The 25,986-nt window shown below is 46.1% G+C and overlaps 1 protein-coding gene across 1 annotated transcript; it reads left to right on the top strand.

Annotated features, from left to right (window-relative positions):
* Positions 1 to 4: 4 nt before the first annotated feature.
* Positions 5 to 17,025, top strand: KAT7 (lysine acetyltransferase 7; the record flags this gene model as incomplete). Its single annotated transcript, XM_084615663.1, has 15 exons — positions 5 to 394; positions 3,395 to 3,542; positions 5,261 to 5,437; positions 5,655 to 5,894; positions 7,120 to 7,202; positions 7,436 to 7,525; positions 8,475 to 8,573; positions 8,749 to 8,859; positions 9,794 to 9,985; positions 10,359 to 10,448; positions 11,223 to 11,363; positions 12,629 to 12,722; positions 13,438 to 13,584; positions 14,487 to 14,593; positions 15,179 to 17,025. 15 exons carry the CDS (start codon positions 5 to 7, stop codon positions 15,278 to 15,280), a joined length of 2,211 nt encoding a protein of 736 aa, XP_084471789.1. The 3' UTR covers positions 15,281 to 17,025.
* Positions 17,026 to 25,986: the final 8,961 nt, after the last annotated feature.

The following is a 25,986-nucleotide window of genomic DNA, read 5'->3' as shown; positions in this document are numbered from 1 at the left end:
CAAGATGGCGGGCTGCCCCCCCCAACCTGGAAATATCAGTGCCCACATCCAAAATGGCTGCCACCAGCGTCATCGTCAACAGAGCCTGACGCTACCTGTCCGAATCCAAGATGGCGGCGGCCGCTGGCGTGAGGCTAGATGCGAGTCACGTGACGGGGGGTGTGGACCGTGTCCCGGCGGAAGCGTGAGGGACCTAGCTGGAAACGGGGACTGTTGGCGGTGGAGGAGCGGCCTGGCGCGGAGTGACCGTCAGCGGGATAGAACGAGAGACACGGCTGTCACCACGGAGCCCACCGGTGCTAACGCGGCGGCTACCGCCGCTTCCCGGGCCGGGGGCACCGGAGAGCAACCGCCTTCGCTGCCCCCGCCCCCACCAAGGATGCCGCGCAGGAAGGTGAGTACAGGGCCGGGCAGGCTGGAAAGGCCCTGGGGAGGGAAAAGGGGTTAGACCGTGTTTGCTCCCGTTTGCCCCCCAACGAAAAGCCCCCTACAGGCATGAAAACCGAGCGAAAATAGCGGCCTTCAGCCCCTGGCACCCGCCCCTCTTGCAACCTGAATGGCTCCCCAGTAGGGCCTGCTGAGCACTGATTGGTCATCGCTGCTATCACTCATCGCCCCAACGGTCATCTTTTCCCCTTCCCCCTCTTGGGGAACATTCCGCCTTTTTGCCTTTCTGATTGGACACCTACTTGGAGACCTGGTCCTTGATTGGCTCCGCCTTACGGCACTGCTGGACGCTGATTGGACGACATTGCTGGCCGTCTCTCCCTCCCACCGTCCTCTCCCCACGCGTGCCTTGTTTCTCCCGTTCGCTTTCCCTTCCCTCCCATTCAGTCCGCCCTCCCTAAGTGGCTGGGTCTGTGGCAGCGAGGTGCACGCGGATAGGCCGGAATTTCCCGTCCGTCACGCCCGGGGGCCGCGCCGCTTTCTCACTCATGTTTCTATTGGAGAGGATTCCTCTCCGCCCCTCCCCTCTTCCGCCGTGATTGGTTGGACGAGGCGGGGGAGCGCACCCGAGCGAGCGGTAACGCAGCGGGGGCAAAACAAAGCGGCTGCGGCAGGGGTAGGTAGGGGCACCCCACCCGCAAGCCAGGCACAGGGGCGCAGCGCTGGATTCCGTCTCCGTTACTCCCCCCGACTGCCTTGCGCCCCCCCCCGTGGGCTCCTCTAGGGCACCCCCAGGCCAGGATTGCCTTGCGCCCCCCCCCGTGGGCTCCTCTAGGGCACCCCCAGGCCAGGATTGCCTTGCGCCCCCCCCCCGTGGGCTCCTCTAGGGCACCCCCAGGCCAGGATTGCCTTGCGCCCCCCCCCGTGGGCTCCTCTAGGGCACCCCCAGGCCAGGATTGCCTTGCGCCCCCCCCCCGTGGGCTCCTCTAGGGCACCCCCAGGCCAGGATTGCCTTGCGCCCCCCCCCGTGGGCTCCTCTAGGGCACCCCCAGGCCAGGATTGCCTTGCGCCCCCCCCGTGGGCTCCTCTAGGGCACCCCCAGGCCAGGATTGCCTTGCGCCCCCCCCCCGCCATAGGCTCCTCTAGGGCACCCCCAGGCCAGGATTGCCTTGCGCGCCCCCCCCCGTGGGCTCCTCTAGGGCACCCCCAGGCCAGGATTGCCTTGCGCCCCCCCCCCGTGGGCTCCTCTAGGGCACCCCCAGGCCAGGATTGCCTTGCGCCCCCCCCCGTGGGCTCCTCTAGGGCACCCCCAGGCCAGGATTGCCTTGCGCCCCCCCCCCCCGCCATAGGCTCCTCTAGGGCACCCCCAGGCCAGGATTGCCGTGCCCCCCCCCCGCCATAGGCTCCTCTAGGGCACCCCCAGGCCAGGATTGCCTTGCGCACCCCCCCTCGCCATAGGCTCCTCTAGGGCACTCCCAGGCCAGGATTGCCTTGCGCACCCCCCCCCCCCCCGCCATAGGCTCCTCTAGGGCACCCCCAGGCCAGGATTGCCTTACTCCCCACTAGAGCATCCCCACCCTAGGGTTGCCTTACTGTCCTCTAGAGCAGTGGCTCTCCATCGTTCCAGACTACTGGACCCCCCCTTTCAGGAGTCTGATTGGTCTTGCGCACCCCCAAGTTTTGCCTCACTTAAAAACGACTTGCTTACAAAGTCAGACCTAAAACCACAAAAGTGTCACAGCCCCACTAGTACTGGAAAGTTGCTGCCTTTCATTTTTACCATATAATTATTATATAAATCAATTGGAATATAACTAGTGTCCTTACATTTCCATGTATAGTCTATAGAGCAGTATAAACAAGTCATTGTATGAAATGTTAGTTTGTACTGGCTTCGCTAGTGCTTTTTATGTAGCCTGTTGTAAAACTAGGCAAATATCTGGCTGAGTTGATGTACCCCTTGGAAGACCTCTTTGTTCCCTCTCAAGGGTACAGTACCCCTGGTTGAGAACCACTGCTCTAGAGCACCCCCCGTCGCAGGATTGCCTTACTCTTCCCCCATACTCTCCTCTATACCATCCCACACAGTACTGCCTTGCTCTTCCCCCATACGCTCCTCTATAGTATCCCTTTGCATTGGGCTGCATTAATTCCCCTCCCCAGGCACTTTCCTGTACCACGCCGATTGCCTTAGCTCTCCCCATTCTTGTGTCTATGCCACCCTCCTACAATTGGCCTTATTTCTTCCCCCATATTTCACTGTATGTCATATATGCACCCACAATGTGTGCTGCTTTAGATATTCCTGCTATACTGTACCACTCCCACAGGACTGCTTTTATCTCACCCCTCCCCCATACCTCCCTCTACACTATGCCATTGTGCACTGCCAAAGCTCACCCTTGATGGACTTCATCAGCTACCCCGTATGCTCCCCTCTTTACCCCCTCAGATTCTCCTGGGCTCCTTCCCAAATCCCAGGGTTGTGTAGCTGGGACTCCCTGTATATAGGAGCATCTAGAAGACTCAAGGTGATGCACCTGCATTCATCAACCTGCCATGGCATGAAACCCTGCATGTTCACTCAGTCCTGGGCTTTCTTCCACATCACTCCCGCTCTGGACCCCAAACCCTGCTCCAGTGGGGCAAGTGAATGGTCATTTGGTCAGAACAGGTAGTCTTGGGTCCCGTCTTCCCCACTGCTAACTTTGCCAGTGCTTGCACATCACTAGGATGCACTGGGCCTTGGCTCTACTTCAAGTATGTTCTTAAATGAAATTGGTGCCATCTGTAGCTTTATGGACCTGATCTGTTTGCAAAAAATCTTGTATTATGGATGGTACTGTCTGATATCTCATGTTTATAGTACTAAAGCATGCTTTTCCTCCAGAGCAAACTACCTGAATGCCATTAGTTTGTTTTTGTTGTGTATTGAAATTATCTTATTTCTAGTATTAATGCAAGTAGAAGTGCTCCTGTGCTAATGTCTGGGTCTGTGGTGTTACAGAGGAATGCAGGCAGTAGTTCAGATGGAACCGAAGACTCCGATTTCTCTACAGATCCTGAGCACACGGACAGCTCTGAAAGTGATGGCACGTCGCGAAGATCCGCCCGTGTGACCCGCTCCTCAGCCAGGCTCAGTCAGAGCTCTCAAGGTAAATTCCTTTCTTCCGAGCCCCACCAGAAGCAGCTGGCTGGGCAGTCACAGTATTCTTGGCTTGGTATTACTTAAAGGAATTTTAGTGAATCTGTACCTTCACATTAGTTAATCCCATTCATTATTTTTTCTCATTGAATACAGGTGTGCCAGGGAAAGGAACAAAGGCATTGCAAGGGGGAGGGATAGCTCCGTGGTTTGAGCATTGGCCTGCTAAACCCAGGGTTGTGAGTTCAATCCTTGAGTGGGCCATTTAGGGATCTGGGGCAAAAACTGGGGATTGGCCCTGCTTTGAACAGGGGTTGAACTAGATGACCTCCTGAGGTCCCTTCCAACCCTGATATTCAATTATTCTAAATGAGGCTGTTCAATCTAATGATTAACCAGGGGGTTGGAAGTCTGACCTCCTGTCTATTCCCTGATCTGAGAGGTAGTGTTGTCTAGTAGTTCAAGGCACTGGCAGTTGGAATCCTTAGGTTCTATTCTTAGCTTTGCCACTGATTTTCTGAGACCTTTAGAAAGTCACTTGACCTCTCTAACTCAGTTTTCTTATGTGTATAATGGATGCTACCTACCTAATACAAACGTTTGTGTTGCTCAGTTTAGTGGTTTTGGTGCACTTAAAGATTCTTAAGCATGTAGTTATATAAAAGTGCTAAGTATCATTCACATGAAAGAAATCTTGGGAACTTTCAAAGTCGCTTGAGTTATTTTAAGGAACAGTTGTTTGTATTGTAATCAAAAGAAATGTTCAAAACATGCCTTTGCATAAAAAGGCCTGGCACACCTGGAATTCGCTGTTCTGTTAAGGCTTCATAGTAACCATATCCCTGAAACTGGACCTCAGGGCTTTTTCTCCTGAATTTTAGCTTAGTAATATCACTAAGCTCTTGGATACCATGGTGATGAGAACAGCATATAAATAACTAGACAGAAAGAGGGAAGTTGGTATTTGGAGACTTCAGGCTGCTTGGAGGTGCTCAGAAATGGAAGTTGAGGCTCAGTGCTGTGAGGAGGAGTCTATTTTCTGATTAGTTGAAAACCTTTTGTATAATGGAGTGTAATCAATATATTGTGTCAGTGGGATATATTTTGCATGTTTCTACATTTTGGCATCTAGACTGAGGGTATGTTTTACTTTTCCAATTTCTCATAGTTGATTTAAGGACTGCTGTTCTTGGCTGACAGTAATTAAAAGGAAAAAAACATTTTTTTTGCCGGAGAATTTGCTGCATGAGAAGGTGGTAACGCTGGAAGGTTACATGCAGGGTCCCAATTCTACTGCCTTGCACCAAAAGCAGCTGTGGTATACAGAGGGCTGATCTAACTAGTAATAAGTCTCATCTTCACAGGCAGCTTTTTCTCTTTCTCAGTGGGAGGTGGTTTGTAACCATTGGCTAAATGATGGAATACAGAGCAAGTTGACTTTGTGCCTGATTCCTCAGATTGTTGGTGGCTCATAGTGTCTCTAAAACTGGGAAAGAGGGCAGCTTAGACAAACAGAACAGATCTCGATGCCAGTAGATGTATCAATGGTGTTGGAAGAGAGACCTTGCTGTTGGGGTCAAGCTGTCAGATGATGTTGAACCTGTAGTTTAGATTGTTGATAGGAGCAGAACCAGAGGTAATTTGACCCTGGCTTTGGGGGTCAGGAGGGGAGGCAGTTGCCCTCAATTAAATTTGGGGGTTTTTTTGGGTTTTTTTTTATTAAACTAGATTCTAGCCCGGTTCGTAATCCGCCATCCTTTGGCGCAGAGGAGCCTGCCTATTCTACTAGGAGGGTGACCCGCAGTCAACAACAACCCACCCCTGTGACTCCAAAAAAATACCCACTCCGACAGACCCGCTCATCTGGATCGGAAACAGAGCAAGTGGTCGACTTCTCCGATAGAGGTACGGGAGCGAGGTGTGGCTTTGAATGCTTGCAGGACGATGTCACCTGAGTGGTGTGCTTTCCCTCAGAGACGAGCCCGATGAGACTGAGGGTTTAACACAGGGCCCTAAGGATAAGGGTTTGCAGCAGGTGGCTGTGTGTTGTATGAAGTCATGTAATTCATTTCTTTGTAAGCTTCCCTTCATGCAAATCTATAACGTCTCAACTCTTATTCAGATACCAAAAATGCAGTGGATCATGACGAGTCTCCACCGCGCACCCCAACTGGGAATGCCCCCTCTTCAGAGTCTGACATAGATATATCCAGTCCAAACGTGTCCCATGATGAGAGCATTGCCAAGGACATGTCCATGAAGGATTCTGGAAGTGACCTGTCTCACCGCCCCAAGCGCCGCCGCTTCCATGAAAGCTACAACTTCAACATGAAGTGTCCCACACCTGGTTGCAACTCCCTAGGTAAAGCCAGCTCCAAGATTAGTTCCTCTCCCTTCCATTTCTGACATTGGGCTCAGTAGCCCACATTTCACAGAGTTGAGAACCCCACTGGGTGGAGTTGCATGTCTCCGCTGCATGTACTTTATTGGGATCAGGATATTTGTTGAAATAGAAAACCACTTGGGGGGAATGGAACATGCCAGCAGTACATACTTTTCAAGGGTGTCTTTTGGCCAGAAATGGTTGAGGGTGGTGTGGAGAAGGAAAAAATTGGCACTCTAACCATCCATTCTCAGACTTTTCAAGTTTCTCTATCTGCACCCAGATCAGTGGCGTTCTCATGATGCACTATCACTTGTACAAAAAGCTCTGCGTTTACTGCAAAATTCTCTGCAGAGTTGGGCCTGGAAGGTCAATGGAATATTCTTCTAGGTCAGCAGTTGAGGTCCGTCTGTTAGTAGTGACTAGTTGCCATGCCACCTGTTGGCTCTTTGGCATACGTGGAAATAGTTTTGATCTTGTTTCAGTTTCCTCCTACACAAACTTCAGTTGCCCCCTTTTTAATAGTTTCTCAGCAAAGAGAGCAACTGGATGGGCTATGGAGTTTGAAATACCCTTTCTCACTTGAGGTGGTCAATGCATGTCAGTGCTGTGACAGGATAGTGCAGAGGAAGCTTGCCCTGCTGCTGTCTGAACGTTGTCTGTTCTGTGAACAAATGCAATCTGCACTAAATTCACTTTGAAGCAAAATGAAAAACCTTGTTTTATATTGATATCTTGCGGTATTCTGGATGGAACATCAGTGAAATTTGTTGGTTCCAATCCTAGTAAACCTTTTGGAATTCTTGCATCCTGCAGTGGAGGGGTGAGAGTGGAGGGGAATGGATGTGATGTGAAGGGAAAGTGATCTGTCAGAAAGAAGATGGGTCTTCAACATAAAGGCTTGGGGAAAATATAGGCTCCTGGAGGTAAGACCCTTGTTACTGCCAGAAGCGGGGTACTTGGAAGGAAGATGATCTAACCTGATAATAATGTGGTGGTAGTGTGTATATTTGGGTTTCCTTTTTGGCCCCTACAGCTTATCTCTTGAATCATGAGATTTGTTCGTCCTGTTTTACGGGAATAAACTTATTTGGCCCCTCTTTGAAACCCGGCCACCATGTCTAACTACCTGATCTAAAGTTGCTTTAATTATTGGCTTTTTTACTTACTGACTGTAAGGTGTTTTTTCTCTGGTTCTCCACAGGACACCTAACAGGGAAGCATGAGAGACACTTTTCCATATCAGGATGCCCACTGTATCATAACCTCTCAGCAGATGAGTGCAAGGTAACTTTCTCTCCTCTTCTGTTTTCATTCTGCTTTTACAGTATGAGATGTCAAGGCCTGTCATTAATACCCTAGGGTTAAACTGATGGTTGTTATGCTCCAAGTGTAGTCTCACTTCAGGCATGAAACAGCCATGCATATTTGTGTCACAGTATGCATTCTGTATACTGGAATTCAAAGGGGAACTAGAAAAGACTCCTAACATGCTTTGAGGACTTTGTTCTGATTTCCAGGTGAGAGCGCAGAGCCGAGATAAACAGATCGAGGAGAGGATGCTGTCCCACAGACAGGATGACAACAACAGGCATGCCACCAGACATCAGGTATGCATTCTCTGCATAAGCAGTGTTTCCCAATTCTAGGTGCAAAACCTCAATTCGGGCCTTCAGGCTTTTGTGACTAGAACTCTTGCATTCCTCTCCCTGATTCATCTTTGAGATGGGCTTTTGTCCTGGGCTCTCATGCACCATTATCCTCTCTATTGTAATCATGAGATGAGGGTTTGGAGCAGCCCAAACCCTGGTTGCTGGTGAGAGCATGGGATGTGGCTGGCCCTGATTGCTATAGGAAACATCATAATCCAGCAATCTATTATAGTTGCACGAAATAGGCTGTGGCTGTTCTGAGGGATTATTCTCCGTTAGCGCTTTTTGAAATGCAGAGCAAATGTGTTTCTACAGAAACGCATTGGACAGTATACCTTCTGCTAAACCAAAGAGAAAGCCTTCAGTGGTTTGTGCTTCTCAAATTTTGGACACGTGGGTTCAAATCCAGATGAGTTTATCTTTGTAACAAGTTTGAACTGAGTCTGTTTCTAAGGATTACTTGTCCACATGATAAAATCCCACATAGACAGTATGGTTCTGTGCATTGGGATTGAGACATACTAGCAGAGAAGTGCAGGGCCTGGGGAAAAAAGAGGACTCTGTCCTTTCCATGCCTGCGCTCTGCCTGACTCTAATCTGTGTTCTCTCATGAGCTTTGAAATTCATAAAACTCATTTAAACATTTTTTTATGGAAGATGCAGCTAGCACACATTATCAACCCATTGCTCACGTAACATACTCTATATTCTTTTATGTTGCCTTGTGATTTCATGTTGCCCTTCCTAGCTACTGGTGGCAAGCAGTCAACTGAGCCTACCCTTCAGGGGAGAAAGACTTGATGAAAGGGGGAACACATGGAATGTTGAGTCCTTTAGAACTGAAAGGATATGGGCAACGTCTGAAGTTAGCTAAGTGCATTGACTATTCCTAGTCTCTCTCTTTCAGGCACCAACAGAGAGACAGCTGCGGTACAAAGAGAAAGTAGCAGAGCTGAGGAAGAAAAGGAATGCGGGACTAACCAAGGAGCAAAAAGAAAAGTACATGGTATGACAGTAATATTTTTCTTTAGTTCCTTTCTATAGTATGCCACAAGCATATGGAGACTTGGCTTTCCACTCATTCTACAAAATGCTGGGCTAACAAGGCTGTGGCGATCAGCAGCCCAGGGTTGGCATAAATCATTCAGAGGTTTAAAGCTCCTAATATTTAATTGTTTCAGGAACACAGACAAACCTATGGCAACACCAGAGAACCCCTCTTGGAAAACCTGACTAGCGAGTATGACCTGGAGCTTTTCCGAAGAGCACAAGCACGGGCGTCTGAAGACCTGGTGAGACTCCTAATCCTTATCATGTCTGATAGCAGCAGCCTTTGCTTTTCCAAGAGCTGAACGTCCCCAGAATCTGCAGTGTTTATGCTGATAAGTGAGTGTGTGTGACAAGAGCCTCTGAACCATGCAAAGTGTAAATGGCAATAGAATGCAGAGTGAAACATCTTCAAAATAAGAGCCAAGTCAGTGGAGTTACACCAGGGCTGACTGTCTTCCTGTATTTAGGTCTTAAAAATATAACGAGCCTAGAGGTGTCTGACAGCCATGAATTTGTCCACGGCAGAGCTGGAGCTGTGCATTTCCAGTCTTGGACATGGCAAGAGAGTGATTCGGTCCCATTTATCAAGTGCTCATTTGCAGCTTTCCTCCTGTGAGAGAAGACCAATGTGTTCCTGGGCAGAATGGGCAACAGCTTCACACATTGAAACAATAGCTGAGTATTGATTGAGTTGAGAGTTTAAAATGCTGTGCAAGAGGCCAGCCTATCAGCCCGCTGCCATCCTGGAGTTCAGAACTGTGTCTTAAGCTAGACTGATAAGGGTTTCTTGAGATGCCACTTCCCACCCCTTAAAGCTGATCCAGAAACAATTTTGATGGTCTCTGGCGGTACCTTGGGGCCACCTTGACCAGAATGGTCAATTGCCCTTTTTCCCTTGTGGGAGGGAGAAAATACAAAGTGGCATGGAGGGTAAATTTGCTTTCAAGTTAACAATACAAGGTAAGGTTGAGTGATGTGAGGTCCTGGAGATCACAGGCCATACCAGCATGACAAGAAACTTGTTATTATGTGTCAGGCTAGAGGGGAAGCATGGAAGGGCTCCTTGGGGATTTGCATTTTGTAAGATGGTTCTGGAAGAAGCTCACAGAAGGGAAATAAATGTTTGTTTTTCCCTTTCCTTTTTTATTACATTTCCGCTATTCCTTCCGCTGATAGGAGAAGTTGCGGCTTCAAGGCCAGATCACAGAAGGCAGCAACATGATTAAAACAATCGCCTTTGGCCGCTATGAGCTGGACACCTGGTATCATTCTCCCTATCCAGAAGAATATGCTCGGTTGGGACGCCTCTACATGTGCGAGTTCTGTCTCAAATACATGAAGAGTCAGACAATACTACGCAGACACATGGTAAATCCTTGGTAGTCGTTGCCCAGTTCCTTAGGTTTAGAGATTGGAAGTATAATGAAAACACCTCAAAACAAAGGAGCTGTTTTGGGCTCTAGTAGTCCATTTTGGAGCCTGCCTGCCAGAATGCTAAGTGCTCTGCACAGCTTTGAAAGGAAGACAGGTTTTCTCAGATTGCCTTAATCCCTGGGCCAGCTGGATGGACCGCAGTGGAGTAGGAGTCGGAGCTGGGAATCCAGTTTCTCATTGTAGCTCAACAGGAATGAACGTTTCCCTGTTAGGAACACTTATTTTATATCCAAGAGGCTCTTTCTGCTTTCAAAGCAGCTGCTAGATCAGTATTGTTACCCTAACTTTGACTGTCCTTTTCTTGCAGGCAAAATGTGTCTGGAAACATCCACCTGGGGATGAAATTTACCGCAAAGGCTCGATTTCGGTGTTCGAAGTGGATGGGAAAAAGAACAAGGTAACTGGAATTGCAGTGGCGGCACAGTCTTGCTTCTGACGTTCACATTTCTAATGCACTTTATATGTCGCCTGCCTCACGCTGTAGAGAAGCAGGAGATGGGATGGCCTCTTTCCCTCTGATTCCAGAAGGGGTTTTAGTGCCTACACTGCCCCTTCTCGCAATGCTAGCCGTTATGTCAGTGCGCTGGATGGTTCTTGCAACAGTGCCCCTGAATAATGTCTCTCTGCATCTTCCTTGTGGCTGTTATTTGGCCCTCCTGCAGATCCATGGTTCCATCAACTTGTTTACATACAAGTACAGTAGCCGCTGTCAGCTGTATGTTCAGTTCCCCTTCTGAACCTTAATGAGGCCCCTCAGTTCCTGGACTCCTGCCACCACTACCTGTCTCCCATACAGTTACGAATGTTATAAACTGCAGTGGAGCAACCCAGCTCCATTGCTGGTTAGAGCATTCACAGTTGACTAGTGTGTACTGGCAGGTACAACTGAGGGCTTAGTCTAGTGAAGTGGTATAGTTGCCTCCAAATGGCTAGAGCCATTGCTAAAGTGGGAAAACCCTTCTGAGCCCTGCTAGAAACTGGATATTGAGGGGTTTTGTTGCCATGGCTAGGAATGAAGCTGTTTTGAGAAGACCCTCATTTGGTGGAAGAATAGATCTACTCTAATCTGTATTTTGTTACAGTTCCCATCCTTTCAAAAGTGGAAGGGGTTCTCTTTCAGAGATGCTACACCATGACAAACAGGTGTGTCAGATTCTCCTTCTGCTTCCAGATCTACTGCCAAAACCTGTGCCTGCTGGCGAAGCTTTTCTTGGATCATAAAACTCTGTATTATGATGTTGAACCCTTCCTCTTCTATGTCATGACAGAAGCTGACAACACTGGCTGCCACCTGATAGGGTATTTCTCCAAGGTCAGTAGAAATCAACCACCAATATATGTAAATCCTGTATTAATGCCATAGCTTAAGACAGAGGTCATCTGTGTAGGCCGTCACTCCTTGGTTTTCTACAAGTCCCAACATCCAAGTGTCCAGGAAGAGCTAAAATTTCAAAGCTAAACTACAAAAGCTTTTTCAGAAGCTTTGCTGTTTAGCTTTCCTAATTGCTAGCAAAATCAAACTTTTGCAAAGAGACATTGTTATATTAAACTGTAATTCATAACCACTTGTATACAAGTTAGCTAGGATCTTATTGTCTCAAATGGAGATGAATTCCTTTGTGATAAATTTAGATTCATTTTCTAATAGTAGTTAGCACTTCTAATGCTTTTTATCCCTAGAGCTTTATAAAGCACTTTGAGATGGGGAAATATATCCATTTTATAGATGGGGAACTGAGGAATAAAGTGAAGTGAATTGCCCACGGCCACACCACATGTCAGTGGCAGAACTTGGGGTAAAAGTCAGGTCTCCTGTCTCATAGTCCTGTGTCTTGTCTGCTCACCCATGTTGCCTCCTTAATAGACAGAAGTGTCTCTAGGCTTTTTACTTAATGCCTGTTACATCTTCATGAAGCACACTTCCTAGCGGTCTTTACTTAAATGCAGTTTCTGTGGTGCAATTGTCCTGAGAGAGTAAAAATTTGCAGCAAATGAAAACCATTAGACAGTAGAATAGTCTCCCAAGGAGAGTGTTGGAAGCTCCATCTCTTAAACCACCTAAGTTATGACTGGATAAAGCACTGAAGAAACATAAAGAAATATCCTGTGTTGGCCTGCGGATTACGTTGTCCTAATGGGTCTCTTCCCTCATCAAACTTTTTGCTAGTGCAGAGTGTATATCATTCTTGTGCAGTGTTAACTTTATGTTGCATGTGCAATTAAGAAGGTTGTTGGATTCAGAACAGAGATTGCTGTGCCAGCTAATGACCTGGCAGTTGTTTTAAATCAACAATCTCTTATGACAAGGCTCTGTGTGCCTTCCATCCTACTCCCAGCAATCATGAGAGTGGGGGTCCAGTTTAATGGTTAATACAGTAATAAACTCTAAGCCAGCTTGGTGGGTGGAGGACGCTCATATCAAAAGTTAATTGTCAGGCTGGCTATTACATTGCTGTTTCACTCAACTTCTGTTGCGTCAGCTGTGCTGCCTTGTTTGGCCTACCGCAATAGCGATGTACTTGCTGTTTGTGCAGATTGAGACCTGCTGATCTCATTTCTCCCTCATCTCACTTTCAGGAGAAGAATTCTTTTCTCAACTACAATGTGTCTTGTATTCTGACAATGCCTCAGTACATGAGGCAGGGTTATGGCAAAATGCTCATCGACTTCAGTAAGTATATGGAAAAGTTATGGCAAAATCTTTCAGCAGTGTCTGTGAAATGAGGCAAACCCTCTATCTTCAAGAGTTCAGCTTTTGTCTCTATACTGTATTCCTTCCTTGACCTTTGAGAAGCAGAGAAATGCACAGCTGAGTCAGATAAGGTTCCTTCAAACCAAGCTTGTACATACTGTATCAGTGCCCTTGACTCCCAGAAGAGCTGTTGAGCACACGCTTTTGCATGTGTGTTTCAGTGGGGCCATTCAGGGCAGGATTGTAACAGATATGTGGGTGCAGAAGTGGCCAATCAAAAGAAGAGGCTTTAAGATCGTTCATATCCAGGTACTGTTACTCCCTTTTAGGGAAACTTATGCTAACAAAACCTGCACAGTTGTCTCTTGTGGTTCTTTCCAAATGTGTCTCAGACCATACTGATGCAAGTCAGCAGTATTTCCTGGACTGAATTATAATCGCTCACCACTTAACAGGCTATAGTTGGTCTGTCTGTATGGAAAAAGACTTCTGAGCTGCATTTCCAGTGCTATACATAAGGTGGTAGCCAGGAGGCATTGACTTCCCCCGATTAACTGTTTCTTGGTGAACTTGTGCAACACACATGTTGCTCATTGGGCATCCATGATGACAAGTCTCTGCAGTTAGCTGTAGTTAGCTGACCGTCAGGAGAGAGCCTGATATACTGTTAGTAAATGTCTTGTCTTGCTCACAGGTTATTTACTCTCCAAAGTGGAAGAAAAGGTTGGCTCTCCAGAACGCCCGCTGTCTGACTTGGGCCTTATCAGCTACCGTAGTTACTGGAAGGAAGTTCTTCTTCGTTATCTGCATAATTTCCAAGGCAAAGAGATCTCTATCAAAGGTGTGTTCTAGTGTTAAATGAGCTTGTAGAGAATTTGTTCAGGAATGTTTCTGTGCTCTTTTTTCGTCACCCCTTTCCCCAAACCTGTAGTGACTGACGTTTGGCCCATTTTACCCTCATGGGTGAGTTGCTTTCTCTTACTGGGGTCTTGAAGTGACATGGCTCCTCTAGACTGCAATTAGATGGGTTTTTGTCTTGCTGTCTTACACCACTATTTTTTAAATTTAAGCTAGGTTGCTGGGTTTTGAAGGTACACAACGCACCCACTTGTATGCCCTTAATTAAATGTTTTATTTATAAAAAGAAAAACACTGAGTGATGGGGATCAAAACAGCAGCTTGAAAGTCAGCATCATTGCACAGCTCAGTCTCCAGAAAAGCAAAAGTAAATAACTAGGTACAAATGAGTAATGTTTTACACCTGTGATGCTATGCAGATCTAGTTATTAAGAATGCAGTAGGCACATGGACTGCTGCTTAGCTCATGTCTGTGCTTTCAAAAATCAACCCTCACAGCCACCCCTTGGGCGATAACAATTATTCCCATTTCACAGGTGAGGAAAGTGAAGCACGGAGGTGATGCCTTGTCTAAGGTCACATGGCAAGTCAGTGACACAGCTGGGAATGGACTCCGGGCTCCCAGTACCTGCTCTTACCACTAGATAACACTGCTTCCCTAATCATTGAGCAAGCTGAAGCAGAGGAATGAGTAATGGCATTAAAGTTAAAGATCTCAATATCCACAAGGCATCTTGTGGATATTATTATGAAGGGTGGGGACAGCATAACATGAAGTTGTATTTGAGAACTAAACAAGTACGACAGCTGCAGTCTTGAGGGAATTCCTTGGTGGTCTGGCCTGTTGCCTTCTATCCTCTTGTGGACTGTGATCTTGTTTTTTAGAAATCAGCCAGGAGACTGCAGTGAACCCTGTTGACATCGTTAGTACTCTGCAGGCACTTCAGATGCTCAAGTACTGGAAGGGCAAACACCTGGTCTTAAAGAGACAGGTAAGACTTCTGGTGTCTGCACCTGCACTTTTAGTTTCTTACAGTTCAGCTTTGTGTGTTAGGTCCATAGGATAATATCCTGTCTTAGTCTACATTCCCTATGCATTGTGTTGGGTTTTCTTGCACTTTGATTCTGGTGAGGGAACTTTCTAATCTTAAAGCGAAACAAAATATCTGATAAAGTGTCAGGTGGGTCCCCAGTCTGATTTTTCCCTCCTCTCCCCGACTAGTGTAGAAATCCTCTACTTATTAACCACCTTCTGTGGTGGTTTTTGACATAGGGAAATTCCATTGCTAGTCTTAAGCAAGTAAATCCTCAAACCCAGCTCCCTTCTTTACTGTTTTTTTATTTCCCCTTCCTGGGGCTCTCACCTGCAGGTGAAGACAGCCCGACCTATGTTATCAGTGGAGTTGCTAGAGAGTAATATGGGCTGCTCCATTCACAATGTGTCATCTCTGTGGTACCAAGCAGATGGTGCGCAGGTCATCTCCAAAGTGTTGGACTCACATGTGGGTTGTCCAATGGATAATTCACATCAGTTATTCTCTTTTGTTTAACCTGCCCTTTCATGCTCTCTTTCTCAGGATCTGATTGACGAATGGATAGCCAAAGAGGCAAAAAGATCAAACACCAATAAGACAATGGATCCCAGTTGTTTGAAATGGACCCCTCCCAAGGGAACTTAACTGGCCATCACTCCAGAAGCCAGTGAGGAACCCCAGCAGTAGGAAGTACCCTAGGGATCTCTGTTGTATCTGTTGCTGTTGTGATTAGCTGGTACAGTACCCTCCAGGAAGATCAGTTCCCCTTGGTACTGTTCTGGCCCAGATCTTTTGTGCACACCACAGATGCTGGTTCTGAGGAACTTTATGTTTCGGCCTCAATGAGGTTGCAAGGATTGGATCTGTATAGGACCCAAGCACTGGCCCAAGGAGTTCTGATATCTGGTACTGTACCTGTCCAGTCACTGGTCCTGCCCTCATGTTCTTATTCCAATGAGGTTGTGTTGTGTCCTATAATCTGTTTGTGTTCCTTCCTGCAGGCACTCTGCTTTCTAAGTAACGGACAGGACAGCTTCTGTGGCCTTTGAACAAGGTCTACAAATCTGTTCTCCAAATTATTCTATCAAAGTTTTGTTTGGGAAAAGGGTTGTAAATCTGCATCCGAGCAGGTTCCCAACATGTTGCCAGTTTACTGACTTTAGCATTGTTATAACCAACCCTGTCTGATGAACTTCCTTACCCCATGTATCAATTAGTTTCAGTAAGACAGCATGACACCTCTTTAAAGAGAGCTTCCCCACATAATATACCGGGTCTTCATGTAACAAAAACTGACTGCTAATATTGTACACTCTGAAGCTTGCACAACTTGCACCTGTCATTGAGTGGTGTGATCATTGGTGTTACACTGGAAGAGTCCAGATTAATAGTGTGAGAGCACTGTGATGTGACATACTGTTAGAGAGTAGCCCTTTTGGGTGTGGCAGGCGCTCCTGAGTTTAGTATCATGGCAGTACAGGCCTCTGAGGTCAGATATCACTAGTTTCCTTGTTGCTGGAGTTGGTGGTTTCCTTTACACGTATAGAAACAAGTTTAGTGTATTTCAACTTAGTCGTTCTCCTAAAACAGTCTTTGAATTGTAGCTTTTTGAAAAGACTCTCTCTATATTAAAGGAATAAAATATTAATTTCAGGTGAATTTTTGATAACCTTGTCCAAACAGCCACAGCAAGTCTATAAAGCAATATCATCAGTTGTTCGATTGTCTAAAGCATACATTCTGTGCATCGACAGTGGCTCCGGCTATCTGTATGGATGGTTGCTTTTCTGTTAACAGTACATCCTGTCTGTTCTTGTAGAACAACAGTGACAACCCCACACACACACACACACACAGAGACACCCCTCTGCACCACCAAAAGAAACCTCCATAAAATGGCTTTCAAGTATAACCACTGTCCTTGTTCCATGCGTTTCCTATCTATTGCCTGCATGGGGACAGGTGTGAGGTGAGTGATAGCTGCATTTAGACCCTTCCTATGATCTCTTGTTCTGTGGTGTCTGAAATGAAGCACTTACCATGTGCTGGTAAGTAAGGGCCATTTCTTGTTAATCACTGACCGTTCCCAGTGTGGATAAGTTCTCTACAGGCCCTTTCATGTTGGGCTGTGCCTTTTTCTTTGCCTCCCTAAATAAATAGATCTCGGCACAGGATTTATATCCTTGTGGGCATTACTGAGGATTGCTGTCAAGTGCCCTTGGATCCTACGTTTTAGCTGAAGACATACTCTTGGAACCATCTGGCAGGGTGGAACTCTGGGGAGTGGGGAAGAAGGCCAGTCATGTACACAAGCTAAACCCTGTTCCCCTGATGTGGTAGAATGTGCTATTCCTGTATCTATTTCTCAATAAAGCATGTTCTCTGCTCAAGTCGTCAATTCCTTCCTTTTAGTTTTCCTGAGCAGTGGGGATTTAAGGTGGCTCTTCTGTTGAGTTGAGACTGCTTTTTCCATTCCTAACATGTAAGATACTTGAATTTTGAACCTTCCTTTATGCTGTCATTGTAATGGGGATAGTGACTGAAGCAGACTTCAGGTTGGCTGCATTAAAAATGTCCTAGATCCTGTATTAGCTTTGTTTAGAAATACCTCTCTGTGGTGGATGGTGCTGCTGGGAGTGTATAACTCTAATGTACGATAGCTCTAAGACCGTACTTCCAACATTCATACCAAGTCTGACTGTAGTGGCCCCCAAAGTTGTTGTAAGAAGGGAGGAGCTTCCTAGGACTGATGGTCCTAGTTGGTTACCCTAGCAGTTCTTCCATGACCATGGCACCTTTTGGTCTCCTGTTCTCTGCTGGTGGCACACAGTTTAGCCTCCTGAGGACTGAAATGCTTTAGTCTAAGGGAAGTCTTCAGGCTTAATATAGGGGTATCTGGGTGTTGATAATTAATGGGCTGTGCTATAGAGGAGGTAAGATTCAGTGATCTAATGGTTCCTTCTGGCCTTAAACACTTTGAAACCAGACCTATTTCTTCCCCCCAGGAGAGTTTTGAAGAGCTAAGTCTCTGTCTTTTGAAGATCAAAAGTTTGAAGTTCAAGGCAGACCTCAAAGATTTTGAGCCTTTGCTACAATTTCTGATTTAAATTGGAAGCTAATGAAACCACTCTGGTCCCATCTCTCTCCAGAGGTTTGCTGTGGGAAGCAGATCACCCTGGGTTTCCCTTTTTTCTGCTTCCCTCTCTTACACTCTGGTTGGGATGAGCATCTGTGCACCCTACCCTGTGTTGCCATCTGCTTATGTTACTCCATGAAGAGGAAGAGCCTTTGATCAGCAAGGAGAATATATGAAACCTTGATGATGATGATGAGTGCATTGCCAAATAGCTCTGCTGGCATCATTTCCCCACCCTTCTCCTATAGTGGAAGGGTTGGAGATTAGAAATAAGGGAATGTCTCACCTGTCTGATACTCTTGCCATAGAAAATGACTATCGTGGAGAATTTGGCAGAGAACCATTGATCTTTGTAGCTGTACCAATAGATCACTGCCCCATTTATTAGACTACAGGGACAGGAGGAAATATGTGATGCTCAAGGCTTCTGTATGGATTGCACAATATTTGTGTGGGTGTAGAGGGGAGCGTCTCTTCTCTCTCAACCAGCAGCTGTATGTATCTCTTGAGAGGAAGATGGTGCTGAGACACACTAATCTCTTTGAGCTGAAGCTGCTCTTGATTACTAGAAAATTCTTCATACTCTTAATGGCTGAAAGTTTGCTGAATGCAGTAGCCACCTAATTGCATTCTCCACCTTAGACTACGGAACACTGTGGCCTAACCTACCAGAGTGATGCACCTAACCCCCATTATAACACTGCTGAGCAATTGTTCTGTGTACAAATACAGAACAAAAAATATCTCCATCCCTGCCCAAGAAGAGGTGACTGAAGCTTTTCAGGTGCTACTTTTGTGCTTGCCCCAAAATGGGTGCTTATTGGATAATGAATTGAAATGGGAGATGGAGAGAAAATAAAGCTTTCGTGCCATATAAGTTGTGTACTTTAGTTACACAACTTTTATGTTCCCAATAGCTCCCTGCAGTCAGGTTATTAACTTTAAAAAACTGAAGAAAGGATACTAGATAAGTGCTCTCTTCCTCTCTCGATTTTTAAGAACTTGAATTTCAGGCTTTATCACCTCAGCAGAAATAATGCAATAAGGAAATCAAAGTGTGTATCTGTCGGTCTACAGGAGTAAGGAAGGGATGTACTAACCCTGTGCCCTGCTCCTCAAATGTGATGTAAAGAAAGCATCATCTCTTCCCAGCAAGAGCAATACATTTATACATCACAGCAGTTTGACAAAAGAAAAGACTCTAACGTGCTTATCCGGTACTAGAAAGCACTGTGTTACTCCGTTCCTGGGGCGTGAATAGACGTGAGCAGACGGCGTAGCTATCCTAATCTAGTGCTTGTGAAGGAAAGGAGCGGCTGTTGGTTACTGATGGAGTGTCATGCTATGGCTGCCATGCAGGAAGTGGCTGGCTGTTGTCCCAGTCCTGTGTCGAATCTGTAGGAGGAGAGAAAAATACCTGCGTGAGGGAAGTCTGTTTGCATTGGTTTCTGGAGTAGCGAGGGCTTGTCTACACTTGAAGTGCTATAGCAGCACAGTTATACCACTGAGGCACTTCGGTGTATGTAGATGCTACCTGTGCCAGTGAGGGGTTCTCCCCTCGCTGTAGGTAATCCACCTCCCTCAGAGGCAGCAGCTGGGTCGACGGAACAATTCTTCTGTCAACATAGCGCTGTCTACACCAGGTGTTAGGTTGGCTTAACTATGTCACTCAGGGGTGGACTTTTCACATAGCTGGGTCCACCTAACTTTTTAGTATGGACCAGGTCTGAAATCCAATTTCTGCAGGGGAGAAGACCTTCATTCCTGATAGGAGGGGTAGCCTTGTGGTTGAGGCACAAGGCTGGGACTCCTGAACCCAGATTTCTTTTCTTGGCTCTGCCACAGACTTCCTGTATGACCTTGGGCAAGTCACTCAATCTCTCTGGGGCTCAGTTTCCCATCTGCAAACTGGGGATCATTTCTCCCACTGCTTGTTGATCTTGTCTGTTGAAAATGTAAGCTCTTTCGGTCAAGGACTCTTTCTTACTATGTATCTGCACAGAGCTTCGCACACTGGGGCCCAGATCTTGGTTGGGGCCTCTTAAGTGCTACCCTAATACAAATAATAATTCTGGAGTAGAAAATAAATGCAAGTGGGCGTGGGTGTAAGAAGAGACCAGTAAGTTTTAGCTTCCTTCAAAATCATATAAACTGCAGCTACAAAATATTTCATGGAAGAGAAAAATGGCGACTTGGAATAACTTTGCAGAGAGGGGATGAAGTCATGCTATCATGTGCAGTAGTTATTCCTAGCTTTTAGGCTGTGGTTTTGTGTGGACTTAAAGGTGGGAAATGCCCCACCCCCACACCTCAGTATTTGGGAATCAGTATCTTTCTTTTAAAAACGTGCTACAAACTAATTTTGGTAGGAAAGTTGGATGAGATTTCCCAATTAGTTAATGCCAGCTGCTTCTCAAGAGATGGAGCTGGAATAGTAAATCAGCAGAATGCAGTCTATATGCTGGTAAATTGCAAGAGGGCAGTTCCTTAGTGAAAGGGATTGGGAGAGGGGGTAAAAAAAAACCCTTGTGCTGCATGACTAAGACACAACTATGCACGCGCAAATGCCACCAGAGAGACTTGAACTAGTGAGGGTCTGTCTGCATCAAGCAAGGTTCTTGCAAACTCCAGCAGCTAGAGAGGATTCCTATAAATAAGTGGGCGGAGGAGGAGGACAGGTGAATAATGAGCTGAGAGCTCCCTGTCAGAATAGCTGACAGGGGAGAGAGACTGATCTCCTAAGGAGCGTCAGGCATGGGAGCTCACCCACCTCCACTAGAGGATCTTCGTCCCATGAACGTCTCTCCTTGGTTCCCTAGCATGGCAAAGAGATGCAGAGGTTGGCAAGGAGACTTTTATAAAAGTTAAACGCAGCCTATTACAGGCAGGAAAAGTAGACGGGGACCCATACCAATAGCACATTTACAGTGGAAATGAGAATTGGTCATTTCGGCTTCCTTTAGGCCTGGTTTACACACAGTTTTTGTACCAGTAAAACTATTTTTCTACCAAAATCGTTTCAAGCAGTAAAACCCATCGTCTGGCTGCAGTTTACTGATGTAAGGCATCTTTATACTGGCATTATTGCATCCACACTAGGGGAGGGTTGTACAGCTTTAACTATATGGATTTCAAACAGATACTAGCTAAAGCAATATCTACCAGACTGGGTGTAGACAAGCCCTTACTCTGTGGGTTTGTCATAGATTCCCCTGCTCCTATACTACTGTATTGTGAGCCACTGTCCATCACCGAACGGCCATACTCCAGAAGTGCAAAGAGCCTTGTGTCTCTTCCTCTGCCGCAGGCCCAGAGCCACTCTGGAGCTGAGCGAGGAGGACAGTATTGTCACTAAGAAGGGACTTTGCTTCAAAAGTTTTTTGTGGTTTAAAGCTAGGAAGGAGGGAAAAAAAAAAAAAAAGCTTGGACAAAGTTAGTCTGTCTGACTGACCAGGAAAGCCTGGAACTAGGTGTTGTGTTGACCTGTGCAAATAAGAATCCTTTGAGGGCAGGATGGAGGATTGGAGCTTCCCCCTGCCCCTCATTGTTTTGAAAGGTGTATCCTGAGGGTGTGACTATGAGACTGAGACCCTGGGCCACCTGACTCCTAATCCCACTGACTCCTCCAGTGGCCATGGACAAGTCACTTCACCTCCTGCCTTAGTTTCTGTATCTGTAAAATAGGATTGGTATTTATCTGCCTTTATGGGGGCGATAAGCAGCATGAGTATGTTTCAAGATGGGTTTTGTGCTCATCTCTCTTTCCTTTCATACAGAAGCATGTTACAACAATCTCATTAGTAACATTTCTCCTCCCCTTAGCAACAGATCAAGGTACCGCTTAGACTCCCGTTAGGACTGGGTGGTGAAAAAGCTCATCGACCATTTTTAGGGACACAGAGGCAGGTGACTCTAAGCAAAATCAATGTGGCTGCCTCTCTGGGCTGTAGGTAGGGGTGAACATGCATCACAGGCTTTACAAACAGAAATACCAGGGTAAAAGAAACACACGCTCTTATGCCCTGCTGGTGAAATGTGTGGCACCCCTTTTTAAAAAGAGAGAGAGAAATGAAGGTTGGGTGTGAACACCTCGTTCTTTTCCCCGGAACCTCTCCAAAGTGATCCGTGTAAAGTCAGAGATGCATTTTGCTTATTACTCTGCCCACATTCAAGAGAGATGTACAAGGTCACATGCTATAATTGCAATGGGATTCCCTCTTGGGTGATTATTTAATGTAGGAGAGGAAGAGGCGATGGATTAATACTGTGTTGCCCGGTGCTCGGATGTAGTCTCAGCCTCGTGGAGTGGAGACCAGCAGGGACTAGTTGTTCTGTTTAGGAAGCACTCTGAGCCAAGGGAGGGCTTGTTCCTCAGAGAGGCCATTTGGTCTAGTGATTTGAGCAAGGGATTGGGAGGACGGAGACCTAAGTTCTGCTCCTAGCTCGGCTACTAACTCGCTCTGTAAGCTGAGTCAAGTCACTTTGCCTCTCTGAGCCTCAGTTTCCCCATCTCTAAAATGGGGATAATGTTGGTAACCTTTGGCTCCGCTGATAAGTGGTTTTATTGTGAAAATATGGACCCTTTGTCCAGGGCTGGCCCACAACATTTTGGCACCTGAGGCGGGGAGCTCAAATGACACTCCCATGCCCCTTCGCTTGGGCCAAAATTTAGAAACTCTGGGACCTAGTGGCACCCCTTCCCACCCACCCGCAGTCTGGCACCTGAGGCAGTCGCCTCAGTTCGCCTCATAGTAAGGCCAGCCCTGCCTTTGTCTTTCAGGGTGCCACTGATACGTTCTGAATGAAATCTCTTCAATCTCTTTCAGGCAGAACAATAGTGGTTGTCACAAAGGATCACAGAAGTGAGTGGAAAATAGAAGACCATTAGGGCTGCAGTATGAAAGCAACTGACCTCCCCTTCACCACAAGAAAAGCCTGACCGTTCTCTTGTAGAACGAGGGAAAGTACTAGGTCCTTGCATTGAGTGGCAGTTTGCATGCATTGGTCTGATGGGCTAAGCAAGGGTGGACGCCTGTTTTAATTTCTGATAAGCACTGAATTTACCACTAGCCCGTTTTCCCATCAGGCCATAGAACTGCTGGAATTTCTCCCTTTTCACCAGCTGTGCAAAGCGCTGGAGTGAGCTGCTCTGCAAGCCCTCATCCTAGAAAGCAAAAGGGAGAGCCAAGGACAGAAGCTGAAATCCCATCTCTACTGTTAGTCATGAACAAAGAGGTGAGAGTTTGGAAGTGAAAACTTCCCTTCAAGCAGCAGCTTGGAGCATTGAGGGTGAAATAGTTAAGAGATGTGTTAGCTTCCTACACATGCAGATACTGATATCCACAGAGATTTGATAGGATTTCAACACAGCTTGACATTAATTGCCATAGTACTGCTTAGCTTAGGCCATTGCCTCAGTTCATCCCTCCATTGAACTGACTCCAGGAGATCCAATCCCTGTTGCTAGATAGTCCAGGCTATGAAATTTCTGCTCAGAGCTCAGATAATTTTAACCACTTGTGAACATTGATAATACAACATGCAATGGCAAAGAGTGATTTTGATCATGGCTCTTGTTAATCCTCAGGAGGCAAAGCAGGAGCCTTGCTGTATATACTTTTCAAATGAAGAGGTAAAACAAACTCCAGTGTGTGTGTGTGGGCCCCGTTCTCCATTGCAATAGAGAATCAGGCTCAGTGTGTGCACTGCAGGGACGTGTGTGTTTCAGTGTTTGGTTTTAAACAAACTCACAATTCCTCTCTTTACTGAGATCTAGCATATAAGTGGTTTCTGCCACTTTTAATGTAAAGATTCTCAGATGCATTAATATATGTCATGAACGTGGGTTTTTTTAACTCTAACCTCCTCATGCCCTGGAACTCTTATAGAGGGTAGGAATTAGTTCCTGTTTAATATACTGTGCTGTTAATAAAAAGAATGTTTCAAATTAAAAAATCACAGAATTTTTGAAGGTCCATGAGCCTTCCTGCTTCAGGGCACGAGCCAACCTCTAATGGATGGGAGTCAGAAGGAAAATTTCCTGATGGACAGGTTATCCCATAACTACCTGCTGTTAGGTTCTTGCATTTTCCTCTGAAGCAGCTGGTACTGGCCACTGTCAGGGAAAGGACAGCGAACTTATCTGATCCAGTCTGGCACTTCCTATGTATCATTAAGACATTACAGGGTTCCACCTTTTGCTTTCAGCAATTTCCCAGTCAAATTTGCTTGTAGTTTACAAATCATAAGAGGAGTTTTCAGACTACCAGGCCTGCCAACTCACCATGAGATCTGAAACTCCAAGCCATACTGGGATGGTAGTGTGGTTCAGTGGCAAGGACACTAGACTGTGAGTCAGGATTCCTGTATTCTGGCTTCAGCTCTGCCACTGACTTGCTGTATGATCTGGGGCACATCATGGCCTCGCTCTGTGACTCAGTTTCCCCATATGTAAAGTAGGGATGAACATCATTACCTTCTTCTGTACAGTGCTTTGAGAACTACAAATGAAAAGCACTGGGTACAAGGTAAGTATAGTTGTGTTTTCCCTTTTTCACCAGTAGAAAATATTACTTAGTGGAAGCTTGCATGACAATTTAGCTGCTGATACATGGGGCAGAATATATTTTAACTTGCTGTCCCTTAGCTGCCTTGGCTAACACTTACTAGTGATAGAGAACTGAGCAGATAGGACTTGAAGGTGCTATATTTAACGTAGCCCCTAGTCTGTATGCAACTGCACTTCAAAGCAGATACGCTGACTAGAAACATGCCTTATGTAGTAACGCTTCGAAGTACCTTATTTCTAATGGACCCATTGCTGTGGTGTCTAGCACCAATGGGATTGCTGATGGATCTTTTTCACTTCTTAGAAATCATTCCTTTAAAAATGTTACACGCTTTTCCTTTTTAACCAGAGAAGCTTGAGGTGACGTCACTTAACCTGTCTAGGTCTCAGTTTTCCGATTTGTAAAGTGAAGATAATAAATACCTCCCTACCCACCACACCTTCCTGGGGTGCTGTGAGTATTGTTGTTTGGAAAGGACTTTGAAGAGATCAAGTCCCTACCTCAGTGCAAAGCATCACTACTAGCCCTTAGTGGTCTTCCTTTGCAGGAGACTACAAAGTTAAATCAGACTGTGCTAAGATACTGAGAGAATGAATTCCCCATGCCATAAATGGCTTCCAAACACCCTCCCAGCCTTCAAAAATCGACAAAGAAAGGAAGAATAAGCTATTTACCTTCAGAGACGGGGCTGTCCAAGGGTCTTCCTCCAAACTGGGCATATCTTCCTCAAAACAGAAAATCTGTGAACACAGAAAAATCAGCAGGAAAAAAGCTCTAAAGCTTTCCATAGCTCTTGACAAAGATCCTTGTCTAAACCTCTACTGGCAAATGCTTAAATAGTTGGGTTTTAAAGAACTCTGTGAGAAAGTCGGGGCTCTTTCGTGTTCTGCTGAGGGAGTATAGAAGCGAGATCTTGGGTTTTTTCCTCCCTCTTTTTTGTTTGTTTCTGTCTTATAGCTGCACTGTAAGATGGTAAGAGCAAGAGCTATGCACATCAGTTTCATAAGACATCAATTCCCTAATTCAGCCCCTGTTTCTGTTCTTCCTCTGTCTTGTCAAAGTCCTAGATTCTTCTTTTACCAGTCTGCAAATCTGAGCTCTGCTGCCTCTATTTATCCAGATTTCTCAAAGGGATTTACCTTCCCCAGTCCAATCAATGAGCAGCTACACCTATGACCTAACGAAGTACCCAATGATTCTAGGGTAAATCTCTGAGGAGGAGGGCTTTGTACAGGAGAGGGAGGGATGCTCTCTGGTCCCCTGTCCTGCTGTCATTGATTCCCTCTTTCCATCACTCAAACCTCAAGGCAGGTTAACTGTGCTGCATGGCAAAGCTATATCCTTATGCCTTTCTAAAGGCTTCTGATAACAGACACACACGCACTTATTCCAATGGGTGCTCTCCTTTTCCCTAATGTTTGAAACATTCCTTTTGTGTGTGCGCACACACACACACACATTCATTCCAATGAAAAGAACGAGTACTTGTGGCACCTTCGAGACTAACATTTATTTGGGCATAAGCTTTCTTGGGCTAAAACCCACTTTATCAGATGCATGCAGTGGAAAATACAGTCAGAAGATATATATACACAGAGAACATGAAAAAATGCGTGTTGCCATACCAACTCTAACGAGACTAATCA

The sequence above is a fragment of the Lepidochelys olivacea genome (genome assembly GCF_965140295.1).
Source record: "Lepidochelys olivacea isolate rLepOli2 genome assembly, chromosome: 27".
Taxonomy (NCBI): domain Eukaryota; kingdom Metazoa; phylum Chordata; order Testudines; family Cheloniidae; genus Lepidochelys; species Lepidochelys olivacea.
This window is presented reverse-complemented; position numbering and strand designations above follow the sequence as displayed.